This window comes from Anas acuta, chromosome 8 (genome assembly GCF_963932015.1).
Source record: "Anas acuta chromosome 8, bAnaAcu1.1, whole genome shotgun sequence".
NCBI lineage: Eukaryota > Metazoa > Chordata > Aves > Anseriformes > Anatidae > Anas > Anas acuta.
The window spans coordinates 23059083-23077574 of NC_088986.1; the positions used below are offsets into that span (position 1 = coordinate 23059083).

General features: G+C 62.8%; 4 protein-coding genes across 9 annotated transcripts; 3 read left to right on the forward strand and 1 right to left on the reverse strand.

The window, feature by feature from the left end:
* Window positions 1-92: 92 nt before the first annotated feature.
* FAM78B (family with sequence similarity 78 member B) lies at window positions 93-8395 on the reverse strand. 5 transcript variants are annotated; one of them, XR_011098796.1, is made up of 3 exons: window positions 5553-5949; window positions 2431-3564; window positions 93-2328 (listed from the first exon to the last, which is right to left on the reverse strand). XR_011098796.1 is itself a non-coding variant. In XM_068690315.1 (3 exons), exon 3 carries the CDS (start codon window positions 3414-3416, stop codon window positions 3042-3044), a length of 375 nt encoding a protein of 124 aa, XP_068546416.1. In that variant the 5' UTR covers window positions 3417-3564; window positions 7554-7700; window positions 8323-8395; the 3' UTR covers window positions 93-3041. The 5 variants fall into 5 exon arrangements, 4 of the variants coding, with proteins under 4 accessions (XP_068546416.1, XP_068546414.1, XP_068546413.1 ...); XM_068690315.1 differs by lacking the exon at window positions 5553-5949 and adding exons at window positions 7554-7700; window positions 8323-8395 and having other exon boundaries at window positions 93-3564; XM_068690313.1 differs by lacking the exon at window positions 5553-5949 and adding exons at window positions 3772-5197; window positions 5285-5493 and having other exon boundaries at window positions 93-3564.
* On the forward strand, window positions 5898-9823 carry PLPP6 (phospholipid phosphatase 6). 2 transcript variants are annotated; one of them, XM_068690316.1, is made up of 3 exons: window positions 5898-6038; window positions 6981-7413; window positions 9039-9823. In XM_068690316.1, exons 2-3 carry the CDS (start codon window positions 7020-7022, stop codon window positions 9407-9409), a joined length of 765 nt encoding a protein of 254 aa, XP_068546417.1. In that variant the 5' UTR covers window positions 5898-6038; window positions 6981-7019; the 3' UTR covers window positions 9410-9823. The 2 variants fall into 2 exon arrangements, with proteins under 2 accessions (XP_068546417.1, XP_068546418.1); XM_068690317.1 differs by having other exon boundaries at window positions 5919-6024.
* A 901-nt stretch (window positions 9824-10724) lies between these two features.
* LOC137860259 (flavin-containing monooxygenase 5-like) lies at window positions 10725-14333 on the forward strand. The gene is made up of 8 exons (XM_068690303.1): window positions 10725-11481; window positions 11690-11878; window positions 11957-12119; window positions 12339-12481; window positions 12638-12837; window positions 12950-13299; window positions 13433-13505; window positions 13632-14333. Exons 1-8 carry the CDS (start codon window positions 11350-11352, stop codon window positions 13975-13977), a joined length of 1596 nt encoding a protein of 531 aa, XP_068546404.1. The 5' UTR covers window positions 10725-11349; the 3' UTR covers window positions 13978-14333.
* Window positions 14334-14490: 157 nt separating this feature from the next.
* Window positions 14491-18268, forward strand: LOC137860258 (flavin-containing monooxygenase 5-like). Its single transcript, XM_068690302.1, has 8 exons — window positions 14491-14984; window positions 15650-15838; window positions 15918-16080; window positions 16163-16305; window positions 16628-16827; window positions 16905-17254; window positions 17568-17640; window positions 17720-18268. Exons 1-8 carry the CDS (start codon window positions 14850-14852, stop codon window positions 18075-18077), a joined length of 1611 nt encoding a protein of 536 aa, XP_068546403.1. The 5' UTR covers window positions 14491-14849; the 3' UTR covers window positions 18078-18268.
* Window positions 18269-18492: the final 224 nt, after the last annotated feature.

Below are 18492 nucleotides of genomic sequence, written 5' to 3' on the forward strand. Positions count from 1 at the left end.
AGGGCAGCGCGCATCCCTCTGCATCCCTCTGCTCCCCACGAGCTCGCCAGCCCGAGGCAGCCGGAGTTACTCGAGCAGACAGAACACCTGGGTTCCAGCACAGGTCGAACGTTTTGCTTTTAATCCCAGAGAAGTGAAATGCAACGTTTGTTCGAGTTTGCAATAACATCCAAAGACAGAAGTCCAAGCCCCCTACTCGGTAAAGTCATTTGTGTTTAAGGCACTCTGCAAAACCAGCTTTCGTCTCCTCTTCCTTCCGATTTTCCCCAGACGGCAGCAGAATACCTGATTTTTCTCTTTCCTCCGTAGCGACACCCACGCGTCCTCGCTCCGATCACCATCTCCGGAAATTGGCAACAGCAAATTCAGTGCGAGCCAAACAGAAAGACACCGGGAGGCCGGGCCGATAAATAGGGACGGGCACGGGAGGGAGCGCAGCGCCTGGGGAGGGGGCACGAGGGGGCTTCTGCAGGGAAAGGACGGGCACGTCCTCCCTGCAGGCATCTGCGTCGTCCCCCTTCCTTTTCCCCAGTTCTCCCTTCCCTCCCAAAAGGGGACAGGATGGGAGCAGGTGCCCGCGAGCAACCCTCCCCGTCGGCGCTCCCAAAATCCACGGGGAAGGGAGAGAGGGATGGGGGGGACCCAGCCACCCCTGCTGACCCCCCCCCCCGCCCCGCGTTCCAGCCGTCGATAAATACAAATCAATAAATAAACGTCAAATAAATAAATAAATAAATAAATAAATAAATACAAATAGGGGAATCAATAAATAAGCCGGGGAGGAGAGGGGCGGCGGTGCCGGCGCCTGCCCCGCAGGCGTTCCCCTGCACCACGAAGCCATGCCCTGAAGCCAGAGGGACGGACGGACGGACGCTTCCCGCAGCGCCCGAGCGGCGTGGGGGCACGGCCCCAAAAACGCCAGGGGATGGAGGAGAAGGGGGCACCTCGGGATCCTCCCTGAGATAACGAGGCGCCAGCTAGGAGCAGGGAAGGAGGGAGGAGGCAGCCCCACACCTGCACCCCCCTGCTCCCAGCACCGCTGCCCTGACCATCGCCTCTGGGGGAAAAACCCCAGCGGGTCAAAAATACACTTTGTTGTTTGTTTTTTTTTTCTTATTTCGCACCAAAAGGTGCTTCCCCCTCCGCCTCCTCCCAAAAATGTTTACAACAAATTGGATCTGAAGTTTCCAAGGGCTTGCCAGGCACACTTTTGATAAAGGAAACCTCAGCGATGGCTACAGCTGCCTGTGATTGTGCGTCGGTATGAAAACCCTGGCCAAACCTCACAAAAACGGGGCGCCCTGCAGCGCTCACCTCCCCCCGCAGGGGAGCAAAGCAAACCAGAGCCCGACGCCTGCCTCCCCTTCACACCCTCCTTGCAGAAGGGTTCACCCAGCCCTCACTGACCCGAAATCCGCCGGATCCCAGCCCACCAAACCGAGCGGGGCCGCAGCCCACAGCACCTGGAAGTGCTCGAGGTGCCGGCACGCAGAAGGGACAGAAGGAGCCGAACCCGTGGCAAGCGCTGCTGAGGATCATAAATAGCCTGGGGATTTCACAAGGATTTTTGGTCTAAGATGCCTGGGGAGTCCCTCTGCCTGCAGGGAGCAGCTCCCAGAGGCTCGGGGTGCGTGTCCCACGCTGGGGAAGCACCCCACAGCCCCACAGCAGCAAAACCTCACAGACAGAAGGACAGCAGGGCGAAGCGGAGAGAGAAGGGAAAGCAGCAAAAGCCACATTCGTCTGCCCAGGCCCCTTGGGGAACACAGGGAGCCCGAAGCTGGCCCTGGGCAGGGGCAGAGCCACCGTGGCTCCTGCTTCTGCTGCATCCAGGAGGGAGCAACCACCAGGGCACAGATGAAAGAGAGGAAACATCGCTCCCCTGCCGAAACAAGCAGGGAATTGAGCGCCCAGCCCGCAGCACCAGCACCTCCTCGCCGACCAGAACGATGCCAGCGGTCCAGGCGGCGAGGCAAGGGCAGGGGCGAGGAGAAAGGCAAGTCAAAAGGAATCCCTTATCTGCCAGACAGCTGCAGCGGCACGAGGCAGCGCGCTCTCCTCCTCCCCGTGCGCACCCCTGAGCTGCTCAGCTCCACGGGTGGCTCCGGATGAGGTCCCCACACGAGCAGGCGTTTGCAGGGAAGATGAGCAAGAGCCCAACTTGTCGCTCACGGGCTCCCGTAAGCAGTGGAAGCACCCGAATCCTGGAGTACCTCCAAGGATTTTTGGCTACCACGCAAACGCCGTCAGTAACTGCCTGCTCTCCCTCGCCTGGGTAAACAGGAGCCGCTCGCGGCTTCTCTGCTGGCTGAGGATTAATTTTTGCTTCTGCAAAAAAAAATTTAAAAATAAAAAATAAAAAAAAATAAAAAGGAAAGAAAAGGGCTGGCGGGAATGGGGAGGCTGAGGAACTGCAAAGATTTAGTGCACCTTAAAACTAAGGGACGGGTAACCTGCCCTTAGGTCTCACTCCAAGATGGGAATGAACTACGCCACCTCCTACGTTCACGACTACTCCAAACACACCGAGATGCATGCAAAACGTCCCGCTGCGGGGAGCCCCTCTCGGGCACAGACGCCCCCTGTCACCGGGCTCCCGCGCTGCTCCCAGGCCCTGCCAAGTCCCAGCGAGCGTGACAACGGGCTGATTATCCATCCAAAATGCATAGGTAGAGACACCCAGGGGCAGGGCGGCTGCGCAGAGCCCCCCGCCCCAACTGGCAGGCATGGTCTCGATGGTCTTGACTCTTCTCCGGCTGACGGGGTGGAAGCAGCATTTGCCACAGGCACGGTTGGATGGCGCTCTCGCTCCTCACGTCTCCCTGCAGGGAAGCAGGAGGTGGTTAGCCAAGCCAGCCTCTTTGCCAGCCCTAGGAGTGCTCAAATCCACCTCCTGGGGGGGATCCACCAGCTCGGCGGCCGGGCCAGGCTGACGCTCTCTTTCCAGCTGAGGAGAAGCCGTGTTTCCAAGCGCAGCTACAAAAGGCAGGCGAACCCAGGAGGTCTGCTTTGGCTCAGGAACCACGCGCCCCGGTGCTGCGCTACTTGGGCGGTATCACCACTATGGGCTGGCCTCGCTTGGGTCTCCACATGAGGACTTGGGCATCGTTGGCGTTGGGTTTCACTAGTGCGTTGGGCGGGATGGGCTCCATCCTGCTCAGGATCCGCGGCTGCTCCTGCTGAGTCCTGCCCACCAGCCGTGCCCGCTGGCCCAGGAGCTGCATGGGATCAACCTCAATGTCCACCCGCATCCTCCACTTGATGGTCTGCAGGATGATCTTCTCCTTGGTGGTGGTGTTCATGGCCACCAGCCAGGTGGTGAAGCTCTGGTCCCTTTTAATCCTGGTCAGCAGCGGCACGTTGCTGTTGCTCACGGGGACAGCCCACGTCACGCTGGGGTAGAAGTTGTCGTTCATGCTCACCGAGAACCTGGAGATCTTGTTCGTGGGGCCGACCAGGGTCACCGTTTCCGTGGTGTTGCCGTACCAGGGGTAGCTCACCCCATCGGAGTCGCTGATGGCTTTTACTCTTCCTTCTCGCAGGTCGGGCAGCTCCCAGCTCGACCTAGGGAACGGAGAGAGAAGGGGCAGGTTATCGGGGAACCGGAGACGGCAAGGGAGAGACTGAGGCGAGCCCCAGTGTGCCAGCACCTGCTTTAGACCAGGGGGAGAGAGCACAGATAAAGGGATAACGATTCAGTCCAAAATCCCCCTGAAAAAGCCATTTCTGCTGCAGCCACCGGAGGCTTCGTGCCCAGCCAGAGCCTCGCACCAGAGCCCGTCTCTGGCATCAGCCACCAGATCCTCCCTCCAGCAGCGCTGACTCAAGAGCAGAGCTTGGGAACCATCTTCCCACCTGCAGGAAGCCACCGAGGACCTCATTCAAGCACAAATTTGTCTTCAGCTCCTTCGCTGAGTCAGTCGGGGCCAGCAGAAGCCTCCGCTCTGCCAGCACAACAGCATTTTAATTAACCTGCCGTCTAACCAAACGGGCCAAAACTCATTTCTGAGCCTTCCGCGGGTCACGCTCTCCTTAATCAGCTCTTGATCTAAAGAAAGAAAGGAGAAAAAGGAAAAAAAAAAAAAAAAAAAACTCGCTGTGTGTCAGCTGCAGCACCGCCACGCCGAGCCTGGAGCAGCTCCCCCCATGCCTGCAGCTCCGTCTGCGATTCCTACACCCCTAAATATAGGCTGAGACACATGTGCGGCAATTAAATATCACAATTCCGCCTGCTGCCGCTGCGATGAAATCCCTGCCGCGCTGCTGGGGTTGTGGGGGGGGGGGGGGAAATTCCAGCCAAAATCTTGGCTGCGGCCCACACCAACACCGCCAGGCGGGTGCGGCCAGGCAGGGGATCTCCACGTGGCCGCTACGAGCTGGGAACGGGGCCGGCGGCCACCTGGCTCCGGCGAGCCCTAGCCCAGGTCCCGGGCATCTTTCCTAAAGTCCCGAGAATGGGAAAACCCACACAATTTTGAATCCACGCTTTTAAATTTAAAGCCACCCAGAGCGAGAGGTGGTCAAGGAGCAGAGCGGGGCCGGGGGAGCTGCTCCAGCCCCAGCTGGGGCCATGCAGGCCCCATGGGGCTTTCTGCGAGCCCCCCCCCGCTGCCTGAGAGAAATTAGGGCTCTGCTGCTCCCGGGGAAGGAACCGGGAGAAATGAGGTCGGTGGGACGGGCCGGGGACGGGCCTGGCTGCAGACGTGCGCCTCGGTGTCCTCCTGAGCCACCTGCGTGGAGCCTTCAAGGGGTTTCACCCCAAAACGCTCCCAGTAGGGTGGCAACAAGGGACACGAGGACATGGTGTTGAGGGAGGACAGCGGGGAACCGTGCTGGGGCCTCTGTCCCCTCACGGAACCACAATGGGGTCTCTGTCCCCATCGTGTGATGGCACCGGGGTCCCTGACCCCTCACAGGGGGCCTGTCCCCTCACAGGACTGCTATGGGGTCTGTGGTGCCTTACAGGATGGTGCCAGGGCCTCTGTCCCATCATGTAATGGCACCGGGACCCCATCACCTCACAGGGCCACACTGGGGTGTCTGGCCCTGCACAGAATGGCAGTGGGGTCTCCGTCCCCATCATGTAATGGCAGCGGGATTCCATCGCCTCACAGGGCCTCAATGGGGTCTCTGACCTCATAAGGAATGGTGCCAGGGCCTCTGTCCCCATCATGTAACTGCGCTGGGACCCCATTACCTCACAGAACCACTATGGGGTCTCTGACTTAAGGAACAGCATCAGGACCTCCATCCCCATCACGCAGTGGTGCTGGGACCCCACCACCTCACAGCACCACTCTGGGGTCTCTGACCCCTTAAGGACCGGCACCAGACCCTCCATCCCCATCACGTAATAGTGCCAGGACCCCACCACCTCCCAGCACCACACCGCGCCCTCTAACCCCTTCCAGCACACCCCCAGAGCCCCCATCCCCACCACACAACAACACCAAGCCCCCCGGCAGCCCCTCACCCTGACCCTAAGGCACGACACCAACCCCACGCACCCCCCCACACACCCCATACGCCCACCCCACACGCCCGCAGCTCACACGCCGAGGTCGCTGTAGGTGTTGTAGAACTCCATGTGGTTGCAGGCCTGGATCCAGCCCACCACCCAGGTGTGGCGGCGGGCGATGGGCGGCATGAGGACGCGGGCGGAGGCGCGGAAATAGGGCGTGCGGTAGCGCAGCACCACGGGCGAGCTCTCCTCGATGGCGGTGGCGGCGGGCTCGATGGTGGCGGACACGTCGGACACCACGATCTGCTCCCGCCGCACCCGCGCCTTGCACGCCACGCTCTGCAGGCAGCCCATGGCCGCCGCCCGCTCCTCCCCGCCGCTGTTACCGACCGGACCCCCCCTCCCCCCCCCGGCCCGGTATCACCGCCATCGCCCGGCACCGGCACCGGCACCGGCACCGGGAGGGCGAAGGCGCCGCCGCCGCCGCTCTTGAGGCCCTCGGCGGCCACCGTCTGCCGGCACCGCCGCTAGGGGGAAGGGGGGGAAGGAGGCGGCGGCGCCCGGTGCGGTCGCTGTGGTAACGGGGGGCGGCACCGGGGGGACCGGGGGGGTACGGGGGGTAACGGGGAGGTGTGGGGGGGGGTAAAAGGGGCATCGGGGGGGGGCTTGGGGGAGACTGGGGGGGTACCGGGAGGGTACCGGGGGGGTATGGGGGATACCGGGGGGCACCGGGGGGGTATAGGGGGGTACGGGGGGGGTACAGGGGGCACCGGAGGGGGAATTAGGGGAGACTGGGAGGATACTGGGGGTACTAAGGGGATACTGGGAGGGTACTGGTGGGCACCGAGGGGTACTGGAGGGTACCGGGAAGGTACTGGGAGGGTACAAGGGGCACTGGAGGGGGGCTTGGGGGAGACTGGGAGGGTACTGGTGGGCACCGAGAGGTGCCGGAGGGGTACAGGGGGCACCGGAGGGGTACTGGGGGGCACTGGGGAGATACTGGAGGGCACCGGGTGAACGCACAGGGCACCAGAGAGATACTGGGAGGGTACAGGGGGCACCGGAGGGGTAGTTGGGGGAGACTGGGGGCACTGAGGGGATACTGGGAGGGTACTGGTGGGCACTGGGAGAGTACAGGGGGCACTTGGGAGGTACTGGGGGCACTGAGGGGATACTGGGAGGGTACCGGAGGGCACCAGGGAGGTACCGGGAGGGTACAAGGGGCACCAGAGGGGTAGTTGGGGGATACTGGGGGCACTGAGGTGATACCAGGAGGTTACTGGTGGGCACCAGGAGAGTACAGGGGGCACTTGGGAGGTACTGGGGGCACTGAGGGGATACTGGGAGGTTACCGGAGGGCACCAGAGGGGTACTGGGAGGCACCAGGGAGATATTCAGGGATACCTGAGGGCACTGAGGGACACCGGGGAGGTACCTGGGGGGCACCAGGGGCAGCTGGGCCTGTGAGGTGACAGCAGGAGGCAGCCCAGCAGTGAGTGACCTGCCTTGGCCTCTCCAGGTCTGGTCCCATCCCGGTCCCAGTCCCCATCCCAGCGCCATGCCCAGCCCTCGCAGCAGCCGTGAGCGCCGCGCCGGCCGCCCGGAGTTCGTGTCCCTGCTGAGCCAGCGCGGCCCCACAGCCCCGGACAGCCCAAATCGCCACCGTGAATCCGGGGGCTCCGCGCCCCCACCGCTGCCCGAGGAGGACTGCATGAGGCTGAACCCGTCCTTCGTGGGCATCGCCCTCAGCTCCCTGCTCGCCGTCGACCTCTGGGCCTCCAAGCGCCTGGGAGTGTGCGCCGGGGAGGCCTCGGCATGGGGCAGCGCCCGGCCGCTGCTCAAGGTGGTGGAGGTGTCGGGGCACGGCATCCCCTGGCTGCTGGGCACCTTCTACGGGCTCTGCCAGAGCGACAGCTCGGCCGCCAGGGAGGTGCTGCTCAACCTGCTCTTCGGTGAGGCCGGGAGGGGGCCGCCACGGTGGGAGGATGGGGCCCGAGGGGTGGGGAAGGGCTGAGGAAAGCTGGGTGTCACAGCCCCGGGGGGGAGCCGTCTGGTTCCCAGCAGCTGGCACGTCTGCCCGGAGCTGCAGTACCTGGGTGGCTGCTCCAGCTTCCAGACATTGTGCCCATGCGGTACCTGGGTGGCTGCTCCGGCTTCCAAAAACCTGTGTCCATGTGGCACCTGGGTGGCAGCTCCAGTTTCCAAACACTGTGCCCGTGGGCTCGCTGCAGGCGCTGATCTGTAAAAGCCAATGTGGAAACTTCACCCAAAGCATGCATTTTAATCACGCCTGGTGCTGCATTTCACCCCCCCCAGCATCCTGTCCTAGGAGGTATATGTAAATTCATTTTTGCTCGCTTTGAAGCAGCCGTAGCGCCAGAACAACAGACCTTTCTGGATTCCCAGCTTTTAAGTTGGGAAATTATAGGTGTCTCACAGTGATTGTTTGAATCTCAGTTTGCTTGGTGGGAACTGTATGCTTTCGTGCGTCTTTTCCATTTAGCAGTGCGTGGCTAAATTACAGCACTGGTGGGAAGGGAGCTGGTGGCTTCTGCCCTCTTTCCACAGAATCGTTTGGGTTGGAAGAGAGCTTAAAGCCCACCCAGTTCCACCCCCTGCCATGGGCAGGGACACCTCCCACCAGCCCAGGCTGCCCAAAGCCCCATCCAGCCTGACCCTGGGCACTTCCAGGGATGGGGCAAACACCGCTTCTCTGGGCAGCCTGTTCAGTGCCTCACCTCCCTCGTAGTGAAGAATTTATTGCAGATATCTAATCTAAATCTGCCCTGTTTTAGTATAAAACCATTACTCAGAGCAAGCGTGTTCTGGCACCAGGGCCATGTCCAGCTACAGCCACCCACCTTGGGGTCCTGCAGCACCCATGTGGGGAATGAGCTGAATCTCCCAAAAGAAGTGATTGAACTAGGTTTACTTCTAAGAAAAAAACAACAACAAAAAAAAACACAAATAACATTTGTTCTTAAATGATTAACCAAAGGGAGCAAACTAAAGTGACCGAAGGAAGGACTTTGTGCCCAGGCACAGGCCGTAGGGCAGAAATCAGTCTCTCAGACAAGATTTCCCTGGACGAAGCAGCTCCTGCCAGCACCACGAGCTGGGCTGAGGTAGCGAAAGTGCTGCCTGGTGCGAGCAGCTGCTCTTGCCAAGTCCTGACGGAGCATTTCTCAGACACTTCACCTCTGACTTCTGCCACAGCAGCCTTTAGACTCCTGGGAGCAAGCTGCTGTTGTTTAGTTCACCCCGTTTTTAAGAGCTGAGTAAAGGGCGTTTAACTTGTACACCGGGGCCCCCAGCAGCAGGGAGAAGCCAGATGTGGAGCTGCAAGCCCCCAGACCCACCGAGGACACAGGGACCCCCCTCACACCAAGAGGCAGCTGAGGTGGATTGATCATTTACCTGGGTCAAAGCAGGGCGTGCAGAGCCATGCTGAGTCAGCAGAGGCAGGCAGGGAATGTTAACCCCGCCGGGGCTTTCAAAACAAGGCAGGATTTGAGCCCTGAGCTGCGAATGCTGGGTTTTACACCAATAAATTTCTCCCTCCTCTTCCTCCTCCTAGCCTTGCTGCTGGACCTGGTGCTGGTGGCGGTGGTGAAAGGCATCGTGCGGCGGCCGCGGCCCACGCACAACAAGATGGACATGTTCGTCACCGTCTCGGTGGACAAGTACTCCTTCCCCTCGGGCCACGCCACCCGCGCCGCCCTGGTGTGCCGCTTCGTGCTGCACCACCTGGTGCTCGCCGTGCCGCTGCGGGTGCTGGTGGTGCTCTGGGCCCTCGTCGTCGGCGTCTCCAGGGTGATGCTGGGCAGGCACAACGTGACGGACGTGCTCTTCGGCTTGCTGCTGGGCTACGGGCTCTACAGCGTGGTGGAGTACTGCTGGCTCTCCCCGCTCAACGCGCCTGCCCTCTTTGCTCTCTGGACCCACTGAGAGCCTCCCGGAGGAGGAGGCTCACACCCCGTTCTCTCCATACACACGCACACAGAGAGAAAGGGGGCTACCGGGACTCGAACTGAGATTTCTCCAGCCAAAATTTCACACTAGCAATGCTGCAGGCTCCCAGGCCTGTGGTTAGGTGCTGTCTCGCCCTGCTGCGGGGCTGCCAGGCACCGAGCGCTCCCCAGGGACAACGCAGAGCCCGGGGAGGGGTCTGTGCACCCCCTGGCAGCTCGCTGCTGATCTGTGAATCAGGGTGCCCTCGCCAGGCACCTGCTGCGTTAGGTGGAATAGCTGGGGCTTCGCAGAGGTTTCCCTGCAGCTGCCCGTGTTAGCTGTGCACTGTAAATACAGGTGATGCTGCTGCTGGGGCCTGTCCTCGGGTTTATAAAGAGCTCTGCCTCCTGAGCAATGCGTCTCCTTCCCATCACTCCTGGTTTAGGCGCTGCACCAAGGCCAACAGGGACACGGGCACCTGGCTCCCAGTGCTGCTGGGAAGGGAAGGGGGCAGCCGGGGGTTTGGGCCATCTTTTTCCCCCCTCCGCGGGATTTTCAGTCACCCAGGGGCAACAATGTGGAGCTGTACCAACTGCCACGGCTCCCCTGCACTGCCACCATTCATCCTGGCAACCTTTTCATCCAGTTTTTCTTGGTAGGAGAGGACCACCAGGAGTCCGGCTCCTGCCTCACCCTCTCCTGGGGTCTTAAAATGTTCCCCCTTGCTGCGGGAATCGCCTCGCTGGGGGGCTAAGGGAAAGCCGTGACCCTCACCCAGCCCAGGGCTGCTCAGATCCCCGCCTGCGTTCCCCAAAACCCTCCCGAAGGTGAGGCTGCTCCTTCCACTGGGCGGCAGGCAAGGAACAGGGCTTCAGCAATCCCTTTCTGCCCTCTCAGGAGGAAGGCATTGCGGGGGAGTAGAGGGCAACAGCAGAGCTGCCAGGGACTCTGCCAGCCAGCGCTGATCCCACTGTACCTTGTAAAATGAGCCAAGAGCACAGATAATCAGGAAATTGATGGTGGCGAGGCCGCAGGCACCACAGGCAGTGAGTGAGGGCTCTGAGCAGTGCTTAAATAGCGCTGGGGGTGTGAGGAACAATTGGGGCCAGGTGGGGCTGCTCGTGGCCATTAAGTTCCTGGAAAAAAATTAAGTTAAAAAAAAAAAACAAAAAAAGCCATGGCACTGATGCCCACACGAGGTCACGGCGAGGGCAGCAGGGTGCCGGGCAGCCTGCCCCATGCAGCACAGAGGTCGTGGTCCTGAGCACAGCGGGGGCAGAGTCCCGGCTTGTGGGGACTTTCGGTTCCTCTCGCAGCTGCCACAGGAGAAGGGACAACACGACAGCAAGCCGTGCAGCCATTTCGCAGCACAGCAGGGTGGGGAGGGACAGGAGGAAAGCCCAGATGAGTTGTCCTCCTTGTGCTGGCAAGGTGGAGCTGGCAGAGGGGTCCCAGCAGAGCCAAGGGGGGCTGTGGGGCTGGGAAAGGGGCAGCCAGGAGCGAGCCATGGCTGTGGGGACGTGGGTAACGCGGGGAGGGTGCCCCTGGGGCAGCCAGAGCCACTTCACCCACCCACAGGGTACCAGCAGCGATCGGCGTAAGCAGGTCTGTGCTGATCCCGATAATCCTGCAGGTAAAAGTTCAAGGCAATGTTTGATTTTCCAGCGTGCACGCCGCGGGGCTGAGCTGCCCCTTGCCCCGCTCCGGGCAGCCCCCCGAGGTGTCCCCCGCCACGGGGGTCCCCAAGCGGGCGCCGGGGCGGCTCCTGGCCCAAATCTCTGCCGGAAAAACGAAGCATCCGGAGCGAGCCAAGAGCTGGCAGCCTGCCCTGTGGCTCCGTGGGAGGAGTGAGGGCAGGGGAGGCTCCCCCTCGCCGCCGAGCGCCATAAAGCCAGGCCACAACCGGCCCCGGCTGAGGCTGGGTGGCGCAGGGCGGCATGGCGAGGCGGGTGGCTGTCATCGGCGGGGGCAGCAGCGGGCTCTGCGCCATCAAAGCCTGCCTGGACGAGGGGCTGGAGCCCGTCTGCTTCGAGAGGAGCAGGGACATCGGCGGGCTGTGGAGGTTTGAGGTAAGAGGTTGGAGGTAAGCCGTGCCGGCTGCGGGTGTCAGTAGGGCACCGAAACCAGCCACGGGGCAGTCCTGGGGCAGGATCTGTGCACGTCCCGGTGGGTCCCGGGGAGCCTCACGGTGGCAGAACCCCCCCGGCTCCATCACGAGGCAGTGACCTGCACGGGGCCGGGGCCAGCGGGGTGCTGAGTCGTGCCCCGCGCCCGCAGGAGCAGCCCGAGGAGGGCCGCGCCAGCATCTACCGCTCCGTCATCATCAACACCTCCAAGGAGATGATGTGCTTCAGCGACTTCCCCATCCCCGACGACTTCCCCAACTACATGCACCACTCCAAGATCATGGAGTACTTCCGCATGTACGCCCGGCGCTTCGACCTGCTGCGGCACGTCCGCTTCGGGGTGAGAGATGGGGACCCTGGGGGGGGACACAGGGTTCAGGGGGCTGCAAAACGCTGATTCCCGCTCCCCCCTGCCCAGACCAGCGTGTGCCGCGTGTCCAAGCGCCCCGATTTCGCCACCACGGGCCGCTGGGAGGTGGTGACCGAGAGCGAGGGCAAGCAGCAGTCGGATGTCTTTGACGCCGTGCTGGTGTGCACCGGGCACCACACCGACGCGCACCTCCCGCTGCACACCTTCCCCGGTACGCCCCGCACCCCTCGCTACTAAAAAAAAAGCCCCAAAAAGCCGTGCTGTGGCTGTGCCTGCTCTCCTCGCTGCTTTTTCTCCCGGTTCCATGGGTTTTCCTGCGTGGTTTGGCCCTGGGGTGGGTCTGGCAGAGCCAGGGAAGGCTCCCTGGGGTCACAGCTTCGTTTTGGGGGGGCCTCCAGCCTGGCACAGCATCCCTCCTCCCTCCCCACAGGCATCGAGAAGTTCAAGGGCAGTTACCTGCACAGCCGTGACTACAAGGACGCCCAGGACTACAAGGACAAGAGGGTCGTTGTCATCGGGATCGGGAACTCGGGCTCGGACCTGGCTGTGGAGATCAGCCAGGCGGCCAAGCAGGTGAGCAGCAGCAGCGGGGTCCCCTGGTGGCACCATCCCCAGGTGGGACACCGCAGGCTTGGGACCACCACCTCCACGAGGACACCCATTTTGGGGGGTTTTTGGTGTCCCCACCACCACCACAGCTCTCAGGAGGTGACTTTCCCGTTCGCCCAGGTCTTCCTCAGCACCCGCCGCGGCGCGTGGATCTTCAACCGCGTTGGGCAGCAGGGCTACCCCATCGACATCGTCTTCACCACCCGCCTGAAGGCGCTGATGAAGCAGTTGCTCACCTCCTCCATGGCGAGCAGCTTCGCGGAGCGGCAGCTCAACATGAGGTTCGACCACGCGCACTACGGCCTGAAGCCAAAGCACAGGTGACAAGGGACGCACCCTCCAATGCCACCCCTGGGGATGAGCACCCCTGGGGCAGGACACCGCAGCTTCTCCCCACCCCGCTGCCCTGACGGCTCCTCCTGTGTCCTCCAGGGTTTTCGACCAGCACCCGACCGTCAACGACGACCTGCCCAACCGCATCATTTCGGGCAGGGTGCGGGTGAAGCCCAACGTCCGGGAGTTCACGGAGACATCTGCCATCTTCGAGGATGGCACCAGGGAAGACATCGACGCCGTGGTCTTTGCCACGGGGTACAGCTTCTCCTTCCCCTTCCTCGAGGAGTGCGTGAAGGTGGTGGAGAACCAGGTCTCCCTCTACAAATACGTCTTCCCTGTCGACCTGGAGAAGCCGACGCTGGCTTTCATCGGCTTAATCCAGCCCCTGGGAGCCATCATGCCCATCTCGGAGCTCCAGTGTCGCTGGGCCACCCGCGTCTTCAAGGGTAAGCGAGGCAAAATTCCCCTGGAGCCTGCAGCCCCACAGCTGGGGCAGACGGTGCCCAGCCGTGCCTGGGAGGCAGCAGCCAGCCGTGCCTTTGCTCGTGCAGCCCCCTGAGCTGTGCCTCTTCCCCCCAGGGCTGAGCACGCTGCCGCCGAGGTGCACCATGGAGGCTGACATCAAGCACAAGAAAGAAGAGATGGCCAAGCGGTAAGACACCACCAGGAACCAGCTGGGATGAGGCAGGGGCACCGCGGGCTAGCGGGGGCTGCCGGTGGGCTCCCGTGGCTACGTGCTACCAGAGATGTGGCTCCAAGCCTCCCTCCCTGCCCGCAGGTACGTGGCGAGCCGGCGGCACACCATCCAGGTGGATTACATCCCCTACATGGACGAGCTGGCCTGCCAGCTGGGCGTCAAGCCCAACCTGCCCCTGCTCTTCCTCACCGACCCCCCGCTGGCGCTGGAGGTGCTGCTGGGGCCCTGCACCCCCTACCAGTACCGCCTGCGGGGCCCGGGAGCCTGGCGGGGTGCCCGTGCCGCCATCCTGACCCAGCGGCAGCGCGTCCTCCAGCCCCTGCAGACGCGGCACGTGGAGGAGAACAGCTCGGCCTCGGTCCTGCCGCTCCTCCGCAAGCTGGCCGTGGCCGTGGCTGTCTTCGCCATCATCTTCCTCCTCCTCTAGGCTCCCGCTCGCTGCCTGGTGGGGTTGGCAAGGCCAGGAGGGGGCTGTGTGACCCCACAGCAGCCGTGCCCCCCGTGCCCGCAGGGCAATCCACTTGCTGGCACGGCCCTGAGCAGCAAAGCTGAGCCTCCCAGATGTGGCAGCCCCAAATAATGCCCCGCGGCTGCAGCGGGATGGGGGAAAAACCCTGCCCTTGTGTAGGGAAAACCCCACCCTGCTCAGGCACTGCTGGCACCCAGCGGGGACTTGCCAGGCTGTTCTGTCACCTGCATACCCAAGGGACCTCCTCCGATGCTGATACCTTCACGGCGAAGGCACGGTGATTTTTCTAACTGGATTAAAGTGTCTTAAACAGAGCCAGGAACCTGTCCTGTTATTCACATCCCCCTGTATATCCACGGCAAAGCAGCCACGGATCTGTCCCACCCTGTCACACACAGCCCCATGGGGACACGGGTTGGGTACCTGGCACAGCGCCGGCTGCCCCGGCCACCACACACCGAGCCTGGCAGCGGTGCCCGGAGCATCCCCCCCCCATCTCATTTTCCACCCCGTGACTTGCCAAAATTTGGAGCGGGGCCACGGCTCAGCCCCCACACCCAGGAAATTCCTGGGGGTGACTCCGAGGTGGTTAAGCGCTTACCCAAGATAATGACCCCTTTGCGGCGGGAGGGAGGGCGGGTGGGAGGTGTGGCGCGACGCTGTGGGAACCTGTGGGAACCTGTAGATCACGTCTGGAGGAAACCTCTCGCAATGCCCCCGCTGCCCTCAGCCACCCCTGCTGGGAAGCACCGGGACGCCTGGTGCTGCCCGAGCGGCCCCGCACGCCTCCTGTGCCCCCCGCCAGCCTTTCCTTGCTGCCACCGCCGGCCATGGCTGCCCAGAGAGTGGCCATCATCGGTGCCGGCGCCTCGGGCCTGTGCGCCCTGAAATGCTGCCTGGACGAGGGGCTGGAGCCCACCTGCTTCGAGAGGAGCGGGGACATCGGGGGGCTGTGGCGCTTCCAGGTAAGCCCCACACCGTGCCGGGCTGCCCATGGACCCGTGACTGGGGCCGGCCCTCACCCCAGGGCTCGCTGCTCTGCCTTCGCTTTTCCCATCCCCTCCCTTCCCTGCTGGCTTCTCTCCCACCCGTCCCTTCCCCCGTGCCCACCCCGCAGCTCCCCAGCTGCCCTGCTGCTGGTGGCATCCCTTCCCTACCTGTCCCCGTCCCCTCCTGCCCAGCCCGGCCCTGGCAGCCTGGGCTGCTCCTCTCCCTGCTCGTCTGCCTCTCCCACGCACCGGCACCAGGCGCTGCCTGCCCGGGGGAACCCCCGGATTTGTTCCTGCCCCCGCCGAGCGCTGCTGCTGCCTCTTTTCGCCGGGACCCCCGCCAACCAGGCGTGCGGCGCTGCCCTGCCCTGCCCTGCCACGAGCACGGGAGCCTGGGGCACGCTGCACGGCACCAGCCCGCGATTTGGGGCTGCTGGGCTACAACAACGCTGCTGCTTTTGCCCGTGGTGGGTGCGGAACGGTGATGGAGCAGAGCCAAGGCAGAGACACTGAGAGCAGGAACAGCCACTGAGCTGCCACCAGCACCCTGTGGGGCTCGTGGGGCAGCGGCACCACGGGGGGCTTTGGGAACCCCTCGAATCTCCCCCTGGCTGGCGCTGAGCCGTGCCCCACGCCCGCAGGAGCAGCCCGAGGAGGGCCGCGCCAGCATCTACCGCTCCGTCATCATCAACACCTCCAAGGAGATGATGTGCTTCAGCGACTTCCCCATCCCCGACGACTTCCCCAACTACATGCACCACTCCAAGATCATGGAGTACTTCCGCATGTACGCCCGGCGCTTCGACCTGCTGCGGCACATCCGCTTCGGGGTGAGAGACGGGGACATTTGTGGGGGGGACACAGGGGTCAGGGGGCTGCAAAATGCTGATTCCTGCTCCCCCTGCCCAGACCAGCGTGTGCCGCGTGTCCAAGCGCCCCGACTTCGCCTCCACGGGCCGCTGGGAGGTGGTGACCGAGAGCGAGGGCAAGCAGCAGTCGGATGTCTTTGACGCCGTGCTGGTGTGCACCGGGCACCACACCGACGCGCACCTCCCGCTGCATGCCTTCCCCGGTACGCCCCGCGTCCCTGCCACCAGGTGCTTACCTCTCCCGAGGCCACCTGCACCCGGCACGGCTTTGCTCTTTTCTTGCAGGGCTGGAGAGTTTTGAGGGCTGGTACTTGCACAGCCGGGACTACAAGAGCCCGCGGGCCTTCACGGGGAAGCAGGTCGTGGTGGTCGGCACCGGGAATTCGGGCATCGATATCGCGGTGGAGCTGAGCCACACGGCCAAGCAGGTGAGCTGCGGAGCCAGCCAGGCTCGACACCCTCCTGCTCCTCTTTGCTCCCAGACTGATTTTATTCCCTGCCCAAGCAATCCGAGTTTGGGCAGGCAGCAAGCTTCAGATAAAATGTCCCTCACTAGGGTATTTATTGAAAGAGCGATCCGATTCCAGAGGGCACCAAACAATATCTGCCCTCCCTCCAGCACTGCACCCATCCAAAGTGCCTCATCCCCTCTCAATCCACCCAAGGGGCACAGTGGGGTTGAAGAGTACCTGAACGGGACCGCAGTGGGACGTGGCTCGACACCGCTGCCTCCTTTCTCCTTCCTCCCAGGTCTTCCTCAGCACCAAGCGCGGGGCCTGGGTGATGCACCGGGTGGCAGAAGGTGGCTACCCCTTCGACTTCTCCTACCTCAGCCGCTTCATCCAGCTCCTCCGGAGCCTGCTGCCCCTCTCCGTGAGCAACTTCGTGCTAGAGAGGAAGCTCAATGCCCGCTTTGACCACTCGCTCTACGGCCTGCAGCCCCAGCACCGGTGAGCACCCAGGCAGTACCGCGGGGACCTGCTGGTGTCCCCAGCCTGGCCCCACGAGCTCTGTCTGTGTCCTCCAGGGCCCTCAGTCAGCACGCGACCATCAACGACGACCTGCCCAATCGCATCATTTCGGGCAGGGTGCGGGTGAAGCCCAACATCCAGGAGTTCACGGAGACATCTGCCATCTTCGAGGACGGCACCAGGGAGGACATCGACGCCGTGGTCTTTGCCACGGGGTACAGCTTCTCCTTCCCCTTCCTCGAGGAGTGCGTGAAGGTGGTGGAGAACCAGGCCCCTCTCTACAAATTCATGTTCCCCGTCGACCTGGAGAAGCCGACGCTGGCTTTCATCGGCTTCATCCAGCCCCTGGGAGCCATCATGCCCATCTCGGAGCTCCAGTGTCGCTGGGCCACCCACATCTTCAAGGGTAAGCGAGGTGGGTGGAGGATGCAGTCAGGATCTTCCAGGTGCAGCAAAGCCAAGTCGTTCAGCTGGTGGCACCTCCTCCTCCTTTTGTTCTCCTCCTGTGTAGGAACAAAAACCAACGCTGCATTTCACAACAAGCCTTGCACTTTTTAACCTTGCGGGGTCGGTAACAGGTCTCCTTGCCTGCAGCCTACTTTCTCCCTTTTCTTTCTTTGCAAATGCCTCCCTCTTGCTCCCTGCTTGGTGGCAAAGCACGAGCAAAGGCCACGCTGGGTACAGAGGCCCAGCTCTCCCTCCTTCCTCTCCTTCCCCAGGGCTGCAGGAGCTGCCGCCAACCAGCACCATGCTGGCCGACATTGCGCAAACCAAGCAGAAGATGGCCAAGCGGTAAGGACCCTACAAAGCATTCCCCCTGCCGTCACCCCCACCCGGTGCCCACACACCGAGCCTCCCTCCCTGCCCGCAGGTACGTGGCGAGCCGGCGGCACACCATCCAGGTGGATTACATCCCCTACATGGACGAGCTGGCCTGCCAGCTGGGCGTCAAGCCCAACCTGCCCCTGCTCTTCCTCACCGACCCCCCGCTGGCGCTGGAGGTGCTGCTGGGGCCCTGCACCCCCTACCAGTACCGCCTGCGGGGCCCGGGAGCCTGGCGGGGTGCCCGTGCCGCCATCCTGACCCAGCGGCAGCGCGTCCTCCAGCCCCTGTGCGGCGCGGCCGGGCGTATGGGGCCGCGCTCCAGCTCGGTGCCGCACCTCCTCAAGGTGTGCTTCAGCATCGGGCTGATCGCCGCCACGCTCGTCTACGTCTTGCTCTCGTCTTAGCCCGAAAGGAAGGGGAACGGGGGTCCCGAACACCTGGTGTTGTTGGTCATATAGCTGTGTGGCTGTATGGTCATATGGCTATATGGTTGTATAGGTGTATGGTCTGAAATTTTGGGTACACCCCTGTGGCGCCAGGAGTTGGACTCCATGACCCCTGTAGGTCCTTTCCAATTCAGAATATTCTCTGATTTTACGATTCTGTGTTCTTATTCCTCACTTTGGGGTTTTGCTGGTGGGGGGGGACGCTTTGGGGACAGGGCACACACCCCCACACCTCCCAGCACCACTACGGGCTGCAGAGGCCGGGACACCAACAACCCAAACCCCAAAAAAAGAGGCAATAAAGCCTCTCCCGGTGCCCCGGGGCTGAAGGACCAGGCTCTGCCCCTCTTTCGTCCCCACAGCCCTGCCACCG

Coding starts and splice junctions, on each gene's coding strand:
- PLPP6 (XM_068690316.1), top strand. CDS start 7,020: ATGCCCAGCCCTCGCAGCAGCCGTGAGCGCCGCGCCGGCCGCCCGGAG. Junction 7,414..9,038: donor GCTGCTCAACCTGCTCTTCG/GTGAGGCCGGGA, acceptor TCCTCCTCCTAG/CCTTGCTGCTGGACCTGGTG.
- LOC137860259 (XM_068690303.1), top strand. CDS start 11,350: ATGGCGAGGCGGGTGGCTGTCATCGGCGGGGGCAGCAGCGGGCTCTGC. Junction 12,120..12,338: donor CCCGCTGCACACCTTCCCCG/GTACGCCCCGCA, acceptor CCCTCCCCACAG/GCATCGAGAAGTTCAAGGGC. Junction 12,482..12,637: donor TCAGCCAGGCGGCCAAGCAG/GTGAGCAGCAGC, acceptor CCGTTCGCCCAG/GTCTTCCTCAGCACCCGCCG.
- FAM78B (XM_068690312.1), bottom strand. CDS start 5,815: ATGGGCTGCCTGCAGAGCGTGGCGTGCAAGGCGCGGGTGCGGCGGGAG. Junction 3,565..5,552: donor ACCTACAGCGACCTCGGCGT/GTGAGCTGCGGG, acceptor TCCGTTCCCTAG/GTCGAGCTGGGAGCTGCCCG.
- LOC137860258 (XM_068690302.1), top strand. CDS start 14,850: ATGGCTGCCCAGAGAGTGGCCATCATCGGTGCCGGCGCCTCGGGCCTG. Junction 15,839..15,917: donor TGCGGCACATCCGCTTCGGG/GTGAGAGACGGG, acceptor CCCCCTGCCCAG/ACCAGCGTGTGCCGCGTGTC. Junction 17,641..17,719: donor AAGCAGAAGATGGCCAAGCG/GTAAGGACCCTA, acceptor CCCTGCCCGCAG/GTACGTGGCGAGCCGGCGGC.